Source organism: Tiliqua scincoides, chromosome 1 (genome assembly GCF_035046505.1).
Source record: "Tiliqua scincoides isolate rTilSci1 chromosome 1, rTilSci1.hap2, whole genome shotgun sequence".
NCBI classification, from domain to species: domain Eukaryota; kingdom Metazoa; phylum Chordata; class Lepidosauria; order Squamata; family Scincidae; genus Tiliqua; species Tiliqua scincoides.
The window spans coordinates 207,738,071-207,759,013 of NC_089821.1; the positions used below are offsets into that span (position 1 = coordinate 207,738,071).

Consider the following 20,943-nt stretch of genomic DNA (forward strand, 5'->3'; position numbering starts at 1 on the left):
TTGATGTTCCTGGAGAAGATCAGCCAGAGATGGACTTTCAGACAATACTGAGATATCAACTGCTGAAGAGCAGCTATGGTTTCCAGGGAAATGGCCCTTATTTTGAAAAAATGAAGGGACGTTTCCACAGAGTTCAACCTTTTTACTAAGATTTTGATTCATCTTTTTATCTACCATCAAATTACCAAAGGCATTTACTAGGCCAGAAGGATTGTCCAAACAGCCTTTGCTATCGTTTTCTGAATTTTTCTGGAAAACCACTGATGCACAACCTCCGGCATCTGATGAGTCACCTGTTTCACTAAGTCTTAGCAAAACCTTCAAATCCTGAACTCCTTTCAGTTCAGAATGATCGCAAGAGGGCTTTTCTGATGGACTTCCTTTCAGCAATTCAGCAGCTAAACTAAAGCATGCATCACATTCACTGCAAGATCTTGTTGCATTGGTGTTGCCTTTTAATGGAAGTGTCACCTCCCTGCTTATTGGTTTAGAAAATGATTTCTCATCACCATTGTCACTGAATGGTAGAGAAAGAGCTCCCATGGATTTACAAGAAGAATTTAAGGTTCTTTTTTTGATTGAAGGTATACTGGTACACTTAGGCCTGAAGAAAACTGTGTCACTTAAAGCTGAAGAGTTAAAAGGAGATTCAAATTCGACAGCAGGGACACCCAAACCAAAGCAGGAGCTACCAGAATCAGACGTGTTTTCCACTGAGTTAATCAAGTTGTTAACATCAGAAAATGTTTCTGAGTAAAATAAGCCTTACCTTACAAGAGCCAACAATTCCAAGACAGACGCAGGGTCACAGCAAACACAGTGCAATTTGTGGCAATGCAGGAAAGGCAACAGCAAAATCAGAAAAAACATGGAAAGGCATTTAATTAACAAACATTATTAAAACTATTTTTAGACATGCACAAACTCTAGATGCATCTAACATAAGTTTATGAATTCAGTTTAATAGGTAGTCACCTCTACATAGCAGAAGCTTAGCTAACTGAAAATGGACAACATGCCATAAGAATTGTTATTGTCTGACATTACAATTAAAACGACAACTAAATCACTTAGCTGTTAAAGATTTTAAAGTTATTTAATACAAAATAAAGTTTGTTAGTTATATTTTAAAAATGCAGCAATTATCTTTGGAAGACTAAGGATCAAATTCATCACAAAGCAGTGTTCACAGAAAACACTTAAGACAGTGGCACGCTGTTCCCACAAAAGCTAGATTCAAGGCAAATGTTAACTATATTCTTAAGCATCCTTTATGAGTTTCTTGTATGCATGTCACCACTTAAAATATGTGTAAATGGGAGAGGAAAATGCTCCTTTAAAAAGCACACAAATATGTGAGCAAATTTTATTCCAATATTCATATACTGCCTCATACATAGCCTGCTCCATTCTGAAAGAAGCCACATTAACAAATCGCAGGAAAATTAAACATACCTTTCATTGACTTTCCTCCTATCACAGTTTCCTCATTCTTGGTCTTCATGTTTTGCTTGTTGTTTCTTAGAAGCAAAGAATCCAAAGCTTGCTGGACATCAAATTTAGTATCCAGGACTGTTTCTATCATCACCTTCTCTGGTACAGACTCCCCAAGCACTTCTCTCACACGCTCAAGGCATGAATCAAACTTAGCTAGAAGAAAATTACAACCTGTTCACTACATGACCTCTCAAACAACTTGAAATAAAAGGTATAGAGTTACTTGTATTTATTCTATTTTAATGTTTTATTGTTAGCCGCCTTGGGTGCCCTTTGGGGAGAAAGACAGAATACAAATTGAATAAATAATAAATAATAATAATATAGTGTTGCATTAGAATTGCAAAGAGATTCTCTAGTTTGTTAATCAAATGACCATCATCTTCAACCATGAACAAAGATCATCATCCCTTCCCTGACCAACTAAGAGCAACATAATACTAAGCAGCATAATACTAAGCATAAGCATAAGCATAATACTAAGCATAAGCATAAGCAGCATTTACTAAGCAGCATAATAATTTTATAGATTTTGAGGCGTTTGTAAAAGGTTGACTATTTAGCAACATATAAATTATTAACATGAACAGCATTCAATCCAAAGAAAAACATATTCAGCATTAAATAATTCACATAACCTGATATGTCGGTGTGTTATTCATTTAACAGTACATTTTAAGAATTTACAAATACTGTAATAAACTTCTAAGATAAAACAGCATTTTTCAGGTCTCAGGATTCAGTAGATGGATATCCATAAATGCAAACATTGAAGTGATGTGTCAATAAGAATCTGTTAATTACAAGCCTTTAAGTGTCTCAGAACTGCGAATGGTTTACTAGATCTTAAAACTACCTTTATAAAGGCTCTCCAAAACTGCTTTTCTAAAGACTCACAAAAATTTACAAACTACATACCAAAGTACAGTGAAATTCAAGTCTGAAAGAATACAAAGTTAGCTGACATTGGCCTTAGAGAAAAGGACAAAACAGAGCTCTCAGATGAACCAAAATGCTGAACACAGTGTTGGAAGACTATAGGATAGAGCAGTGGTACCCAAACTTTTAGTATTGGGACCCACCTTAAAAACAGTTATGCATTACCAATCATTCTACCCTTGATGCACATAGCCTAATCTATCCTATCAGTTTCACAAATCACCAAAAATTTAGTTGTGACCCATTGGTGGGCCACAGACTCACAGTCTAGGAACTGCTAGGATAGATGCTTTTGTGAGCAATCATACTGCTGAATCAGTATACCAAGGCATAAGAACATAAGAAAAGCCCCACTGGATCAGGCCATAGGCCCAGCTAGTCCAGCTTCCTCTATCTCACAGCGGCCCACCAAATGCCCCAGGGAGCACACCAGATAACAAGAGACCTGCATCCTGGTGCCCTCTCTTGCATCTGGCATTCTGACATAGCCCATTTCTAAAATCAGGAGGTTGCACATACACATCATGGCTTGTAACCCATAATGGATTTTTCCTCCAGAAACTTCTCCAGTCCCCTTTTAAAGGCATCCAGGCCAGATGCCATCACATCCTGTGGCAAGGAGTTCCACAGACTAACCACACGCAGAGTAAAGAAATATTTTCTTTTGTCTGTCCTAACCCTCCCAACACTCAAATTTAGTGGATGTCCCCTGGTTCTGGTGTTATGTGAGAGTATAAAGAGCATCTCTCTATCCACTTTATCCTTCCCATGCATAATTTTGTATGTCTCAATCATGTCCCCCCTCAGGCATCTCCTTTCTAGACTGAAGAGGCCCAAACGCTGTAGCCTTTCCTCATAAGGAAGGTGCCCCAGCCCAGTTAATCATCTTAGTCACATCAGTCGCATCAGTCTCCAAATTGGAAACCTCTGTGTCCCCAAAAAACCCTCCCTATCCTGAGCAGTGCTTACCATTCTGCTGCAGCACTGCATTTCTTTCAAGCTGATCTGGGCACACAGATGCAGAACGTTAAGTGCCACTCATGGGTCACGCTTTTTCCAAACCCCGGACCTGGCCCACAGGCCAGGGTTTCGAGAGCCCTCCTCTAAGGTCAAACTACATATGAAATGAGCCAATGTAACTCCATCTTTGTCCCTGCCTATAATCCCCATCACAACTATGCCAGTAACTGCAACTTGCCCTAAGAGGAAAGCTGTCGTTGGTAAACAGCAGCTGCAGGGGAGACAAACACAGGAACAAGAAAGAGCAGAGCAGCAGGTGGAAGAGAAAGATGCTGTTGTCTTGGATCACTGCAGCTGGCACAAGCTCTAAAGTGTCTCCCACTCTCAGTAGCCTTCCAGGACCAGTGCATTCCAGGACCAGTGCAAATTGACCAGAAAACGAAACTACCACTGTTCAAATTGCTATGGGCCGACCACATGGAATTTTGCAAAGAGATGTTGGCCTACAGTGGTCTTTAGGTCCCATACAGGAGGCCTCTTCATGCAGACAGCTTTCAGAAGAGTTCACTATCAGATACATACAAGTTGAGATGAGCTGTTTCTGTCAGGGAGAGTAAAAGAGTGACGCAAGGCCTCCTCCCTCTGGACAGATTTTCACCACTCTGGGAATTATCAAGGGTCTGCCCCATTCATTTAAAATTTGACAATTTCAACACAAATTATGTAAGCACTGTTATTATTTTCAAACACACATGTTCTAATGGCATCTCAATAACCCTTCTATTTTGTGCAGGGGCGGGGAAGATACCTCACCATCTTTCCTAACTCTGGAGCCCTCCATGCCCCAGAAAATCCTGTTCTGAAGCATCCCGTGACCAAGAAGGCAACAGAGAAATTTGCTTCTGTGAACACCCCTCAGGATACAATCCACGTTACTTCTACAAGCCAGTTAAAGAACACACAAGATTTAAACATATGAATTGACTTTAAATCGATTATTTTTCTATAATTACCTTTTTCAGATCCAGTTAGCTGGTGACTAGAGATGTTATAATTGCTCTGTTGTGTATCTTCATGGCCATATTCTTCATCTAACGTCTCAGCAAATCCTGAAGGATTATCCCGTCTTGAATAGATAAATTGAGCAGCTATAACAAACCAACAGTAGACCCTTCATTTGAGTTTGAGCACCATCGTATAACTCCCAAATCCTCTTTGTGCTTCATAATTCTGATCATTTGTGACACTTGAAAAAACGTCCTCAGTAACGTTCATTTTTAAACTTTGTGGCCAACTATTATAACTGTTCATTAGACTGTTTTGCAAGTTTGATTCCACTTTCTATCATTTTATTCTTATCCATATTTCCACCAAGCTGGAAAACTAGTCATTTACTTCACTTAAAGATCAAGTATTAAAGGTAACTTATTTTTAGTACAGTTATATTACAACAGGTATAAAAAACAGTTCAGATGATCAGATCAATGATACCAAGGAGTAGGAAACAGCTAAACTGCAAATAACTGTTCTTCAGGAAGCAGGAAGAAGATCAGATGAGACCTGAATTGTATCTGATTCAATCTCTGAAAATGATCATAGGTGAATCACTTTAGCAAGACATGCTTCCATTCTCCTCCCACCCTTGTGTTGCCAAACTACACTGAACAACTTTTTTGATACAGGCCAGTTCTTGCTAGACAACTGTGCTCAAAATAGAATGCTCTTGTACAGATGGTTTTCCATTACCAAGAAATCAGCTTACATGGGATCCCAAATGATAGTGTTCAAATATTAAACTAACCGGTTGAAGGTGAAATGCAATAATCATCCTCTACAGATTGTCCATAAAGATCATCTTCTTCAAAGTCTAAGGAAGTAAGCACACAATTAACCTTCATGTTACTGAAGTTTCAATTAGTTCTCTCATATTACTCCAAACATTGTCTCTAATTTTTAAAAAAACCATAAATTTTGATTTAAGACCATTTGAATTCTGAAAAAGAAAATACAATCTCTTCTGTTTATGGCTTATCCATAGTCTACTTATTTTCTTAATAATTAACTCAGCTTAAACTAGGATAGAACTACAGCAAGTACCTTTAGACTTCTCTTTTAGCTCAGTAAGTTAGCCCAATGTCTACTGCTTACCACTTACTAGTGCTTTCCTTATTATTTTCAAATAGCAACTTAGACCAAGGCATGCAATTAAAACCATCTATACAAAATAAAAAAAATATTTTCAAATGTTAATTTGAGGACAAAATTTAAGACTTCATGGAAGCAAATACTTCAGTGCAGAAAGTACAAGTCAAAGCTATAATAAAAAATGACATCAATTTGAAGAAAGTACAGATGTAACCTATTTAACCGCAAATTATCCACATTTTTGTCTCAACGCGTCTCGGGTGGGGGGGAAAATTAAGTGTCACTCACATCACACACTGTACCTTAAGACGTTGGAAGCCTCAATTGCCTCCATTTGTAGGCAGCTCCAAGAGTGAAAACATGGATGCGCCTCGCACAGCAAACACAATAGACCTTGCCCCCATCATGGCACACAGTCTCTGTAAAGAGCCTTTTCTACAGCTCTTTGACTCTTTGATTGCGAGCGCCTGGCGCAGGGGCTGTAAACACCACAGAAGCCCCGTAAAAAGCTGTAGAAAAGGCTCATTAATATTGCACCCGCCTTGTGCGCTGCACACAGCATAAGGTATGGTGCAATACCCCCAATCCACAAAGTTCCCATCAAGCAGTCCCAAAGCAAGTTCCCCAAAAAGTTTTCAAAGTTACACAAACACCAAAAATGAAGCATCAACACATAGCATTTCCCTGTTGAAGACCCCATCCCCCCAAATGTTTTTAAAAAGTTACAGTACACAAGCACCATAAGGAGCATTTTTAAATAGCAGAACAAAATTCTGCATACAGTAAGGTGCAGGTTCAGATGCAGCCTGTAATCCTATACACCAGCCATTTTCAACCAGTGTGGTGGCACACTGGTGGGCCGCAAATGGTCCCTAGATGTGCCGCAGGAGTTTGGTGGAGGGTCATTTATTAATAGGACCATTGGGGATATGAGCCCCCTACCAACAGCAAGGTGTGCCTTGTCAGTTGTCCAAAAACTGATGGTATGCCTTGACAATTTTAGTACCTCGTCAGTGTGCCATGAGATGAGAAAGGTTGAAAATCACTGCTATACACTTTCCTGGGAATAAACACCATTGAAGAAAATGGCATTTACTTCAGAGTAGACATGCACAAGGTTGCACTGTTATTGTAGTCCCCAAACACTAAGGTGGAGGCAGTTTGGTAAACAGACAAAGCTCCACCCACCAATTCACAACTCTTCTGTGTTGTGCTGGTGATTTTGCGTAGAGATAGGCAGAACCCACAATGTGAAAGAACAGAAATGGCTTCAAAAAAGCAACCAAGTGCTGAAAGCAGTACCAGTACCACAAAGGGTACAGAGAAGAGGGTGCGTTAGGTGCTGAGAAGATCAAAATCCTGGACATGCCGAAAAGTGGGATGTCTTCAACTGAGGTTGGGCGCAAAATTGGAAAAAAATTTAGCAACCGTTTGCATACTTTAATGAGGCATGTTACAGTACAGTATTTATAGTATAGTACCTGTAAAACTAAACTGTTCATATTTTAAACACCTGCCTGTGGTCCTCTTCCTTTGTCCTGGGTGGTTTTTATTTAAATGCAAATTTCTATAAGCTGCCCAAACATTGGTTTAGGCTGCAGCGCTATTTTGCGTATGTCTTAGTTAATTTGCGTATCCAAATAGTAGAATCTAACGTTATTTGCGTAACTTATGAATGCACTTACGCAAATTGCGTAAATTTACACAATCTGCGTAAAATTACAAAAAACGTCATTTCCGGTTCCAGTTTAGATCTACGCGAATTTTTTTTAATCACAGAGGTCTCAAGAACGGAACCCTCGCTAATAATGAAGATTATAATAGAGATTGAAGGTGGGTCCGACTCCACCGTAGAATCTCTGTGGGTTAAATTACCAGGCTTGTGCAGCGATGTAATACTGGGGGCGTGCTATCGTCCTCCAGACCAGAAATCGGATGGGGACCTTGAAATGAGGAAACAGATCAGGGAGGTGACAAGGAGGGACAGGGTTGTAATCATGGGGGACTTCAATTATCCTCATATTGACTGGGTCAATTTGTGTTCTGGTCACGATAAGGAAACCGGATTTCTTGACGTGCTAAATGACTGTGGCTTAGATCAGCTAGTCACGGAGCCCACCAGAGGACAGGTGACTCTGGATTTAATTTTGTGCGGTACGCAGGACCTGGTTAGAGATGTAAACGTTACTGAGCCATTGGGGAACAGTGATCATGCTGCGATCCATTTTGACGTGCACGTTGGGGGAAGAATACCAGGCAAATCTCTAACAAAAACCCTTGACTTCCGACGGGCGGACTTCCCTCAAATGAGGAGGCTGGTTAGAAGGAGGTTGAAAGGGAGGGTAAAAAGAGTCCAATCTCTCCAGAGTGCATGGAGGCTGCTTAAAACAACAGTAATAGAGGCCCAGCAGAGGTGTATACCGCAAAGAAAGAAGGGTTCCACTAAATCCAGGAGGGTGCCCGCATGGCTAACCAGCCAAGTTAGAGAGACTGTGAAGGGCAAGGAAGCTTCCTTCCATAAATGGAAGTCTTGCCCTAATGAGGAGAATAAAAAGGAACATAAACTGTGGCAAAAGAAATGTAAGAAGGTGATAGGGGAGGCCAAGCGAGACTATGAGGAACGCATGGCCAGCAACATTAAGGGGAATAATAAAAGCTTCTTCAAATATGTTAGAAGCAGGAAACCCGCCAGAGAAGCGGTTGGCCCTCTGGATGGTGAGGGAGGGAAAGGGGAGATAAAAGGAGACTTAGAGATGGCAGAGAAATTAAATGAGTTCTTTGCATCTGTCTTCACGGCAGAAGACCTCGGGCAGATACCGCTGCCCGAACGGCCCCTCCTAACCGAGGAGTTAAGTCAGATACAGGTTAAAAGAGAAGATGTTTCAGACCTCATTGATAAATTAAAGATCAATAAGTCACCGGGCCCTGATGGCATCCACCCAAGGGTTATTAAGGAATTGAAGAATGAAGTTGCAGATCTCTTGACTAAGGTATGCAACTTGTCCCTCAAAACGGCCACGGTGCCAGAAGATTGGAGGATAGCAAATGTCACGCCTATTTTTAAAAAGGGAAAGAGGGGGGACCCGGGAAACTATAGGCCGGTCAGCCTAACATCCATACTGGGTAAGATGGTGGAATGCCTCATCAAAGATAGGATCTCAAAACACATAGACGAACAGGCCTTGCTGAGGGAGAGTCAGCATGGCTTCTGTAAGGGTAAGTCTTGCCACACAAACCTTATAGAATTCTTTGAAAAGGTCAACAGGCATGAGGATGCGGGAGAACCCGTGGACATTATATATCTGGACTTTCAGAAGGCGTTTGACACGGTCCCTCACCAAAGGCTACTGAAAAAACTCCACAGTCAGGGAATTAGAGGACAGGTCCTCTCGTGGATTGAAAACTGGTTGGAGGCCAGGAAGCAGAGAGTGGGTGTCAATGGGCAATTTTCACAATGGAGAGAGGTGAAAAGCGGTGTGCCCCAAGGATCTGTCCTGGGACCGGTGCTTTTCAACCTCTTCATAAATGACCTGGAGACAGGGTTGAGCAGTGAGGTGGCTAAGTTTGCAGACGACACCAAACTTTTCCGAGTGGTAAAGACCAGAAGTGATTGTGAGGAGCTCCAGAAGGATCTCTCCAGACTGGCAGAATGGGCAGCAAAATGGTAGATGCGCTTCAATGTCAGTAAGTGTAAAGTCATGCACATTGGGGCAAAAAAATCAAAACTTTAGATATAGGCTGATGGGTTCTGAGCTGTCTGTGACAGATCAGGAGAGAGATCTTGGGGTGGTGGTGGACAGGTCGATGAAAGTGTCGACCCAATGTGCGGCGGCAGTGAAGAAGGCCAATTCTATGCTTGGGATCATTAGGAAGGGTATTGAGAACAAAACGGCTAGTATTATAATGCCGTTGTACAAATCGATGGTAAGGCCACACCTGGAGTATTGTGTCCAGTTCTGGTTGCCGCATCTCAAAAAAGACATAGTGGAAATGGAAAAGGTGCAAAAGAGAGCGACTAAGATGATTACGGGGCTGGGGCACCTTCCTTATGAGGAAAGGCTACGGCGTTTGGGCCTCTTCAGCCTAGAAAAGAGACACTTGAGGGGGGACATGATTGAGACATACAAAATTATGCAGGGAATGGACAGAGTGGATAGGGAGATGCTCTTTACACTCTCACATAATACCAGAACCAGGGGACATCCACTAAAATTGAGTGTTGGGCGGGTTAGGACAGACAAAAGAAAATATTTCTTTACTCAGCGTGTGGTCGGTCTGTGGAACTCCTTGCCACAGGATGTGGTGCTGGCGTCTAGCCTAGACGCCTTTAAAAGGGGATTGGACAAGTTTCTGGAGGAAAAATCCATTATGGGGTACAAGCCATGATGTGTATGCACAACCTCCTGATTTTAGAAATGGGTTAAATCAGAATGCCAGATGTGGGGGAGGGCACCAGGATGAGGTCTCTTGTTATCTGGTGTGCTCCCTGGGGCATTTGGTGGGCCGCTGTGAGATACAGGAAGCTGGACTAGATGGGCCTATGGCCTGATCCAGTGGGGCTGTTCTTATGTTCTTATGTAATGAGTCTCAACCTGTAATCATGATTTGCTTTATTAGCATGAATTTTCCAATTGCAGAATTTTGACAAATACTGGCCCTGAAACTACAGTTGACCAAATCAACCAAGTAAAGATTACTTCTTATCTGACCCTCTTCAGCAAAGCCAAAAAGGCAAACCACATTATTTAAAGATTTGCTTAGAGATCTGCACGAAGATGGCCGACCAGGTGCAGGCTTCTCTGAAGAGCTCTACATGATTTTAGCTGTTGTTTACTAATGTGGGGCCTTTCCCCCCCATATCAGCTGTTCGATATTGGATCCACTTTTTATGTTTTTATGGTTGAGAGCTTTTTATATGTTTTCTTTTGAAGCCTGGATGGTTGTGGATTGTTAATTGGGTAAACAGAGCTGTTTTGCGTCTTGGATTGGTCATTATGTCTTTGCTCGCTGGGAGTGCCTTTCCACAAAGAGGTAAGAAGAGATTTCGGAAAAGTCTATCAAGTTGGAGGAGGGTGTTTATAAAAGGTCGAAGCAATTGAAAAATTTCTACCATCTCCTTCTGCTGGCACGCATATCCCTTTGAAGGCCTCGGCGTGTATTACTAATGATAGTCCTGTGGTGTCGGGTAGCCCTCCTCCCCGGAAAATCAAACGGTCTCTGCCTATATATAAGAGGAAGAAAATAAGAACAAACCCTCTGGCTAGAGACAAAAAATGCTTACAATTACAAATGGTACAACTCACCCAACAACTAAGTGAGGCTTGTTTGATATCTAGTCACACCCTCTTTTATATTCTTGGTCGTTTGAATTCGATTGAAACATCAATTGGCTCTCTAACCCAGACTTTGGCTGTTTCTAACAAAAGATCTCACAGGGTTGGAAATGAAGAAATACCAGGAGTAACGTGTTTAACCCCCTCTTCAGAAGCTGAGGAAGATAAAGTGAAGTTGATTTTACAGCAAAACTATGTTTTGCTTTCTGTTCCTGTATCAGACTCTGCTTGGTGGAGGAGTAAGCGGTTGATAATTAGAGCTATATCTCAACTGCTGAAGGTATTTATTCATCCCTCAGAATTAACAAGCCATTATTTTTTGCCCTCTTGTTGTGGATATAAGAGATTGTCTCTAACTTTTAAAACTAGAAGGATTCCAGGGCTACTTTTACGAGCTGCTGAGAGCCTGAAGGACAGATTTCAAATTTTAGTACATAGAATGTTTCAAAACTTGCACATTCGGCCCCTTTGTATAAATAAGGGAAGGCAGACTGTTAATGTAAGGTCTAGGACTAATGATTATTATTCTCCAGCTGATTCTCAGTCTCCTCCAGTTGAGAAATCAACTGGGCAATCCTTGGGTGAGGAGGACTTGGTTTATTTACAGGCCAGATTAACAAACCTACTCAAAAAATTCTCCACTAGTCAAGCAGTTCCTGGGATGGAGTTGGAATTGGGAAGTGAAATGGATCTTGATTCAGCTTCCCTCTCCAAGAGCCCTGTGGTGTCTGATGCTGCTGTTCGTCCTGTTCTTATGGATATGGAGTTAGAGCTGGGTGAGTCCAGCCCACAGTCCAACAGTATTTTTACTCATCCCCCATTGCTAAGGACGGAGCTTTGTAGGTCACCAGTGCAACACATTCCACAAACCCTTTTTGTTACAGACTCTCATTCTGATGAATTAATTGCTTTCCCAACAACTCATAAGCATTTACATCATGTAGTCCATCAGTCAACTTGGCCTCTCCCAAACCAGGTGAAACCTTGTTTTCTGCTGCGATGAAAGAGGTAACACAAAAGGTGTTGCTGAAGTCAACTTCCAATAGGAATCCTGTCGAAATGATGCTGCAAGTTGATCAGGAATCTTCATCACAGCCTATTCTATCTCCATCTAATCCCTTGGTAGGGGCAGAGTTTGACCTGGAATGACTCTCTGTTTTATCCTGGAATATTGCAGGTTGGCAGAATAAGAGTTATGATCAGGATTTTTTGAAATTTCTTTCATCTTTTCACCTTCTTTGTCTGCAGGAGACCTGGACGCTTGATGCTGTTCCCATGTTGTTGCAAGGGTACAGCTCCTTTTTACTTCCTGCCCTTAAGTTGCATGTAAAAGGAAGAGCAAGAGGAGGTCTAGTTATTATGGTTTCTGTCAAATTGGATGTGGTGGCAGAAGTTATTTATCAGTCCAAAAGCAACTGTATTTTATCTGTTTTGTTGATAGGTAATTGGGGCTTTGAGTTAAATGCATTGGTTTGCCTTAATGTATATTGTCCACCTAATAATATTGGGAGTGTTACCTCCTTCTGGGAAGAACTGGAGGAGGTTATATATTATTGTGAATCGCAATACCCCAATGCCGCTATAATTTTATGTGGTGATTTTAATTCTAGAGTAGGTTTGGGTATTAGTAGAAAGTATTTTGATCATAATGAAGCTTTTTTATCTGATCACTCCTCTTTAGATAGGGTGGCTAATTCACGAGGTACAAGGTTAGTTGAGTTAATGTCATCTTTTCAGTTAACATGCCTTCATGGCAGTTTTTTGGATAATTCAAAGGGTTATTTTACTTACTTAAAAAACAGTAGGGCAGCAAGTATCATTGATTATATTTTTGTTCCACCAGGTTATTATCTTTTAAGCTGAACTATGACATCTTAGATCGTCCTGATAGTGATCATTTACCAGTGTGTGTCTCTATATCTACAGTAATCCCTCAGCTGCCTTCTATTTCCACTGATTGGGCTGAGAGGACTATTGTTGTGGGGAAACAAAAGTGCACTATTGATTTATCAATCAGGGAATTATTAGACAGTCCTAATTTTGTGGCTTTGCATAGGGACATAGTTAAAGGAGATATGGATCCTATTGAAGGCCTTAACTATATTATCTCAAAGTTAAGGCCTTTATTAGTTCAGAAGTCACGGGAACCTGGTTCTGCCTGTTACCGGAGTAGCTGGTTTGATAAGGAATGTAGATTGGCCAAAAAACATCTGACTCAATTGATTAGGAAGTTAAGACAAACTCGGCTAGCCTCAGACTTAGATGCTTTGACCCAATTTCGTTCAACATATAAGGAACTTCTGAAGCTAAAAAAGAGTGCATACATGTCAGCTCAGTGGAAGGAATTAGGGAAAGCTGCCATGGAAAAGAACGAAAAAAAGTTTTGGTCTTTAATTTCACCTCCCAACCCGGGCCTTAACTGTAAAATGAACGACTGTATTGCTGCCGGTACATGGTGTTCCTATTTTAGTAATATATTTGACAGTGATGCCAATGCCAGGCAAAATAATGTTAGCAATAGTCAGTCGCTTTTGGCATTAACACCGGAATGGCCCCCAGTCACGGAACAGGAAGTTGGTGAACTTATAGATGCTTTAGCAACAGGAAAAGCACCTGGTGAGGACATGATTCCTCCTGAGGTGTATAAGACCAACATTGAATGGTGGGCCCCTTTCCTTGCCAAACTGTTTACTTACATTAATGCCCCAGGATTTTTCCCGGAAGGCTGGAGACAGAGTATTATTTTTCCAGTTTATAAAAAAGGGGTAATTCCAACCCCCAGAATTATCGCCCAATCAGTCTACTGGATATTAGTTCTAAGATTTACTGTCGTTATCTCCTTCTGAAGTTGGTTAAGTGGGTTGAGGAAAATGATATTTTGCATCAAGAACAAGCTGGGTTTAGGAAAGGCCATAGTACGGTGGACCAAATCTTTGTCCTTCATCATTTAATCTGTAAATATACAAGTAGGCCATTTAAATGGCTCTTTGCAGCATTTATAGATTTTTCTTCTGCATTTGATACAGACCCTAGGGATCGTCTATGGGATAAGCTTGCTGGGACTAATATTGATAGGAGGTTGCTGCTTTTAATGCAAGAATTATATACCATAAGAACAGCCCCACTGGATCAGGCCATAGGCCCATCTAGTCCAGCTTCCTGTATCTCACAGCGGCCCACCAAATGCCCCAGGGAGCACACCAGATAACAAGAGACCTCATCCTGGTGCCCTCCCTTGCATCTGGCATTCTGACATAACATACCAATACCACCTTGAGGGTAAGGATAAGTGCAGATGGTAGACTGACGGAGGAAATTTGTTCTACCAAAGGTGTTAGACAAGGGTGTTTGTTGGCCCCACTTCTTTTCAATCTTTATATCAACAACATTGTAAATGTTCTAACTCACGCAGATCATTTCCCCCCCTCAATTGGAAATCATAAGATTGCAACCCTCATTTATGCAGACGACATTGTTTTATTATCTTTGAACAGGAAAGGGCTTAAGAGAATCCTAAATAAGCTGCAAGATTTCAGTGATTCGGAGCAACTGAAGGTGAATTACGCCAAATCCAAAATAGTGGTTTTTGGCAAGCGTTCTCCAAAATTTAGTTGGACTTTGAGTGATCGCAAGATTGAACAAGTTCCTGCCTTTAAATATTTGGGTGTATTCTTCGACGAAAGAAACAGCTGGAAATTCCAACTTCAGAATGTTAAAACATTAGCACAAAAATCAAGTTATGCCTTATTAAAATTTTTCCATTCTAGAGGAGGCAACTTGGTAATTCCAGCTTTAAAGGTTTTCTCGGGGAGAGTAATTTCCCAAATGTTGTATGGTATAGAGATCTGGGGTATTAAACAGAACAACATATATATTCCCGAAGTTGCCCAAAATAAATTTTTAAGGCACATTTTAGCTGTTCCACCATCTACTCCGGCAGCTTTTCTTAGAATGGAGACAGGTATGGTATCTATTAAGGCCAGGGCTGCCGTAGCTATAATTTCTTATTACAAGAGAGTCCTGGACATGCCAGAAAATCGTCTTCCTAAACTCTGTTTGGCCGAGCAGTGGAGAAGAGGAGGCTGGGCCACTCTGGTGCAAATGCTCCTAAAATCTAAAGCTCTTTCTACTGACATTTTTGTATTTTCTGAAATAAAACAAATGCTAAGGGAATGGATGTTTAAACTGGATAATGATCAGGACTTAGATATAGTAAGATCTTCAAATTTTTCCCAGCTGTACTGTTTCCTGAAACCAAGTCACTCAAGAGTGCAATATTTATATTCACTTACCTTTGCCTCCTTGAGAAAGGCGTTCACTGAACTGCGTTTTCAAACTATGCCAACTGCAGTTCTAGATGGCAGATATATGTCCATTCCCAGGCATTTGAGGCTTTGTATTTGCGGAGCAGGACAGATTGAAGATATTGTACATTACCTGCTTCATTGTCAGCTTTATCAAAATCCTAGGGTAAGATTTTTGGAGCCCATTTTGGCTACCCTTCAAGGGGAGAACACATGAAATTGTATTGGTTACTTTCCGATTGTGACCCATCGGTCACCTATAGTGTGGCGTTGTTTGCTAAAGCTGCCAGAACTATTCATGCCAACTACCTGGGGGAAATAGCGGTAGATTATAAAGGAGATTCCTTAATATGATGGGTGTAGGTGCCTTTTGTGCTTGATTTTGACCTCATTTTATCATTTTATCATTGTTTGTATCTTGATGTATTTTTGGATTTACATGTTTTATCTTATTGTGATGGCTATTAGCTAATACAATAAACAATCTTTGACTTTAAAGATTTGCTTATCTGTAGATGTTTTAAGGAATTCCTCATGAATGACTACTTCCTTGCAAAATAGCAGCAGGCAGAACTAGTAGCTTTTTTAGTAATCTTTGAAACTACTGTGATGTCATAATTTATTTCAAGTATCAATCTGACACTTAGCAAACCTGTTACTATTTGCTAACTCTGTAGCTTTAACTCTGTACCTCAAAACCTAAACACCCAAGACCAACTCCTTAATCTCAGGACCAACATACTCTTCTACAGGACACCTAGAAAGGGAAAACAAGCAATACTCACAATATGGGAGAGTAAGGTATGGGCAGCAATTTTATCAAAATAGGGTTCAACACATTTGGGGTGGGGAATAGAAATCATAGAATCTTCTGTGTTGCAAATTTTGAAGGAAAACAGAAAAATTATCTAATGAAGACACTTTGAAAAGAGTGGAGACACTTCAGTCTCTGGAGGCCTTTACACTCCTAAACAGTCTTAACTTAGCCCCAGAGCACCAGTGTGCACGCAGAGTGATGCAGCACTGAGCAGATGGTGGCCACTTATGGTGTGCTCATGGAGTCCCTGAAGGGTATCAGGGAACCCCAGGGCTCTTAGGAGCATACGCTTTGAGAAACGCTGGACTAGACAATTCATATTATTCATCTTACCTAGTAATCATAACAGAAAGTTCCCTGGTTAAGTAAGACATAAACCTAAACATGGAAACAAACTTCCATGGGGGCATTTAGGGGGTTAAGTAAATAGCGGGTGGGGAGGTACTGCCCAAAAAGTGTTAGCTCATTTTGTAACACTCACATCCTTAACTATCTACTTCATTTAAAAAACCACCAAGATTTCCTTGCATTTTTGCAGTTGCCTTTAGTAAAACCCTCAGCAGTCAACAGCTTTTTTAATTTGGCACCTAAACCCCCAGAATGTATAAGAACTGCTATACAAATTAAGAACTGTTACACAATTTTTTTAAAAAATGGAGTGAAATTTAAAACCATATTCATATAATATTGTTAATTTTACCAGTCTTGCTTAATTAAACTATAACAACTATTTTACAGCCATTAGTAATTTGATTTTTTTCTGTAAACCGCTTTGTGAACTTTTCATTGAAAAAAGGTACATAAATATTATTATTATTTTCAGACCTTTCTCTCCTAAGAATTAAGGAAAAATTGAACAAATATCTGATGCCTATAGGACACAATTGGCAGAATAAGGGTTATGAAAAATAACTATTTAAATTTAGTGCATTACAAATGAAACACAGGCATCCCACCGTATCTGAAATGATCCTGGCCCCAGCAGATACTGGAAACTGCTGATAAGAGAGAACCCTGTTTCTGTGGCCCCTGCAGCCTCTCCCATGCCCCATTACTTCTGCTTATGTTGATTACATTCCACCAAAGTGATAAGGTGTCTCACCTGAATGAACACTATAAACCAGACTGGAAGTCTAAAAGAAGACTGTAAGTCATAACCCACCAAGGGAACTGGAAATTTCTCCTTAACCATTTCTCCTTAAGAGGAGCAGCCCAGAATAGGCCGGTGGCTCCACAGCAATTGCAGCACCACAGGGACTCATGGTCATTTCAACATGGGGGGGGGATCATAAAGCCTCCCAGAGTGTCGTGGAGGCTTACAGCCCCCTCTGCGAGCCTCCCTGCTGCTGTACCAAGCTCTGATCACTGTACAGTGCTCTGATCACCTCTACTGAGCTCAGTGCAGCAGTGGGGAAGCTTGCAGAGAGGACTGCAAGCCTCCAGGACCCTTCACAACCCTTCCAGGTATGTTGTAATGAGAGTCCTCATGGTGCAGCATCAGGGCACATCTCCCCGACCAAACTTAGAGCGATCCCAGCCACTGCTATAAGCAAAATGTTTATAGCAAGACGAGCAGGAAAAGAGCCTGCCCCCTAGAAGGAAGAATAAGAACAAATGTTAACTTCCTGCTTCCCATTTGCTTTTAGTCTCCCTTCTAGGCTGCTGACTGCCTTGCCTGCCTGCTCATCTTGCTATAAGCTTTTTGCTTATAGCATTTGTTCATATAAAACACCTTATCACTTTGGGGGAATGTAATTAACATAAACAAAGGAAAATGGGTGCTGGGAGGCTGCAAAGGGCACAGGGAACCATGGATACCAAGGGATGCCTATATGTGGGTGCTTTGTGGCAACAATGAATCGCTAATTCATTGTTTTCAATTGTATCTTTGGACAAAAAGCATTTACCATTTTCCTAACATGATATACACATCGCAAGGCCTTCCAGTGATAATTCTTAATAAATTTTTCATTTAAGTGGGTCACTTATTTAGAACGTCACTGGAAGTTATTGGTAGATCAGCTGCTACAGCATACACTAGATTGTATCTGCAAGTTCAAGCTTGAAGTTCAATTTCCCACGTTTAAAATACATTATCAGACACTTGTCATATCTTAAGTACATATGTCAATACCCCTGAGTGGGTTTTGTTATATATAGTACTTGAGATCAATTGTCACAACTGCATTAGCCAAGTCATCTGAATAAGTCACATGCGCCACCTATCCACAAAGGAGATGCACAACAAATTTAGTTACAGTATGCTAGTTTCCTGGAATTTGATTCATAAAGTTTTTTAAAAAAAACATGTTTTTTTTAAAACACTGGATCAATACTGCTATATTGACAGTATTTTATGAGTAATTATCACCCTTTGTTAATATTTGAAGAACTGAAGAATAAATTCAACCTAACAATAAATGACAATACATGTAGACATGTCACTTATTCGCTCAAAAATCCAATCCAGATGCATGCACTGTGTTTGAATATAACAATTTACAACTGAAATGGAATGTTCAGAGATTGAAAAAAATACTACCACCACCTGTAAGATATCAATGGGGAGTCAAACAGTTTTCAGACTGTATGAGCAATTTGAATAAAACATTCATCAATACATCTACCATGTCTATTATTGGATATGCAATTATATCATTGGAAACACATCTTGCAATCAATTCCATTTTCAATCATGGACATTTGATTAAAGCCCACAGAGCAAGAGACAGTGTTCTGTACAAACAGCACACCATTAAGATTAAGTTCTGCAGCTAATGCAGACATTTGGTAGCATCACAGGACAGCTAATGCTTACAGTAACATATATGCTCTGAAGCTGTTCTAGGGTCACATAATTTTAGCTACTCCAGTCTGATGTTAAACATTACAAGTACAATCCAGGGAAAGTCAATAGGACTTACACATGGACTAAATTGTCCGAGTTAAACAATTCCATCCTGAAACTGATTAATTTTGGAAGTTCTTGTTCTTAATACAAACTATTGGGTTACGTTTCTCATAATTTGGAATAATTTTACAACTAGCAGTCATTGCTGAATCACAGTTTTCTAGCAAATACAAGAGTTTATTTAAGAAATAGCCAGTATGGGGTAACCGGGATACCTTTTGATGTTTTCTTTATACACTAAGGGCACAATCCTAACCAGGTCTACTCAGGAGTAAGTCCCATTTTGCTCAATGGGGCTTGCTCTCAGGAAAGTGTGGTTAGGATTGCAGCCTTAATGTAATAATGGGGGGGGGAAACTATTGCACATCTTAACATTTATTCCAATATTTGTTAACTGAACCTGTACAGTAATGCATGCAAAACTGTCTTTCTACAAAGTCAATGAAGTATCACTAAAAAAAACTGGACACTTTGAAAACTTTGAAAAGGTTGGGAAAAGTAGCCCAACTACATGCAAACTCTTGAAGCTGATACTGCCTAAACATGGACTGCTACTAAACAGATATGTCCTTGCAAAATACCAGCAAGCTTTGTAAAGTCAAGTGTCAGAGTTCCCAGGGAAGCCCTCTCTATACTTGGGAGCTAGCAGAATTTTACCTCCTCTTCCTTTCAGCAGTGGCCAACTAGCTATCCCAGGAAATCTTACAGGCAACCCAGCATCATGCAACAGCCATGCCTAAGCTGTTTCTAGCCTCTGCCAATCAGAGATACACTGCCTCCGACTATGGGAGCTCTGTCTGGTATGCTGTGGTTAGGGTTACCAGATACAAAGTGGGGCAGAGTGCCTATACCTTTAAAAGCCATTTCTGCCCAACGTTGCATATACTCAACAGGGAACAACTGTGCACACCTGTGGGCTGGGCAGAAATGGGTCATCCATTGTACAGAAGAGGGGATTTTGGCAGGTGCAACTCAACATGGAAGGGTGTGAAAAGCTGCACCTGCCCAAATTCCCTGTTCTGCACAGTGGTTAAAGGTGTAGGCACTCTGACACCTCTGCACCTGCTCATGGTCATTGGTCCTTGCTGAATCTGCTTCTAGAAGCCCAACCCAATACATGTCTACTCAGAAGTAAGCCTCACTGTAGTCAATGGGGCTTACTCCCAGGGAAGTGCGGACAGGACTGCAGCCAGGCCGCAGTGGCCGTCAGGGCACAAGAGCCTCGTGTCAGCGAGGATCCCAGCCCAGGAAGCCTCCAGGCCTGTGTGCCGAGGCCCTTTGTGGGGACCTGCTTCAGAGGAGGAGCCACCTGGTAGAGCAACACAGGGTGGGGGGGACGGCTGCGTCACGAGGATGCCTCCTCAGGGGAGCCCCACAGGCACACCTGCCCCCCCCAGGGACCAGCCCCGCCACGCCCCAGCGCCCCATTCATTAACCAAGCAGGTTCTAGGCGTGCTGGTGACGTCACTGGCATCCTCCTTGCTATCCCCCCCCCGGCCTAGCAGGGGCCTGCCCTGCAGGGCAAGGAGGGGCGCTGGGGAAAGAGCCCGCCGCTCTCTACCTTCATTGTAGTTATAACCGCGCACGTTCCTGTGCCGAGCCATGGCGACGTCGGGGAAAGGCCGCGCCTCCTACACCCCCTCGACTTGATGCCTATAGCGCCCCAGAGCTGCCATGTTGTTGGCTTGGGCCTACCACTTGCCGCCCCGCCCTCCTCCCAAGCAGAGGCTCTCGCGCATGCGCTCTACTCTACCCGCGTGGGTTCCGCGTTCCTTTTTCCCCAAAACGCGCATGCGCGACCTCCTCCATACGTTAACGGCTAGCTGCGTGCGCGTGCCAGGACAAATGAAGCACCGCCCTCTCCGTCAAGCTGGAGTCTCATTGGTCGTTTCCGCCCACCCGGGCTGCGTCAAGCGACCAATCAGAGACCGGTCCTCTTGCCGCCTGCTGCATACAGCAGTGCTGCACAAGTGCTGGGCCAGAGCGTTCCATAGTTTGGTTGCGTGTGCACCAGTCGCCCAAGACTGTATCAAAGGT

The 20,943-nt window shown here is 41.7% G+C and overlaps 1 protein-coding gene across 1 annotated transcript in view; it reads right to left on the reverse strand.

Moving 5' to 3' along the window:
* The window catches only part of HBS1L (HBS1 like translational GTPase), a 66,769-nt gene extending 46,154 nt beyond the window's left edge, over positions 1-20,615 (reverse strand). Inside the window, exons 1-4 of the mRNA XM_066614842.1 lie at positions 20,468-20,615; positions 5,198-5,263; positions 4,410-4,544; positions 1,456-1,650 (exon numbers count right to left, since the gene is read on the reverse strand). Coding sequence (XP_066470939.1) covers positions 1,456-1,650; positions 4,410-4,544; positions 5,198-5,263; positions 20,468-20,510 — 439 coding nt within the window. The 5' untranslated portion in view covers positions 20,511-20,615. The remainder of the gene's footprint in view (positions 1-1,455; positions 1,651-4,409; positions 4,545-5,197; positions 5,264-20,467) is intronic.
* Between the last annotated feature and the right edge of the window lie 328 nt (positions 20,616-20,943).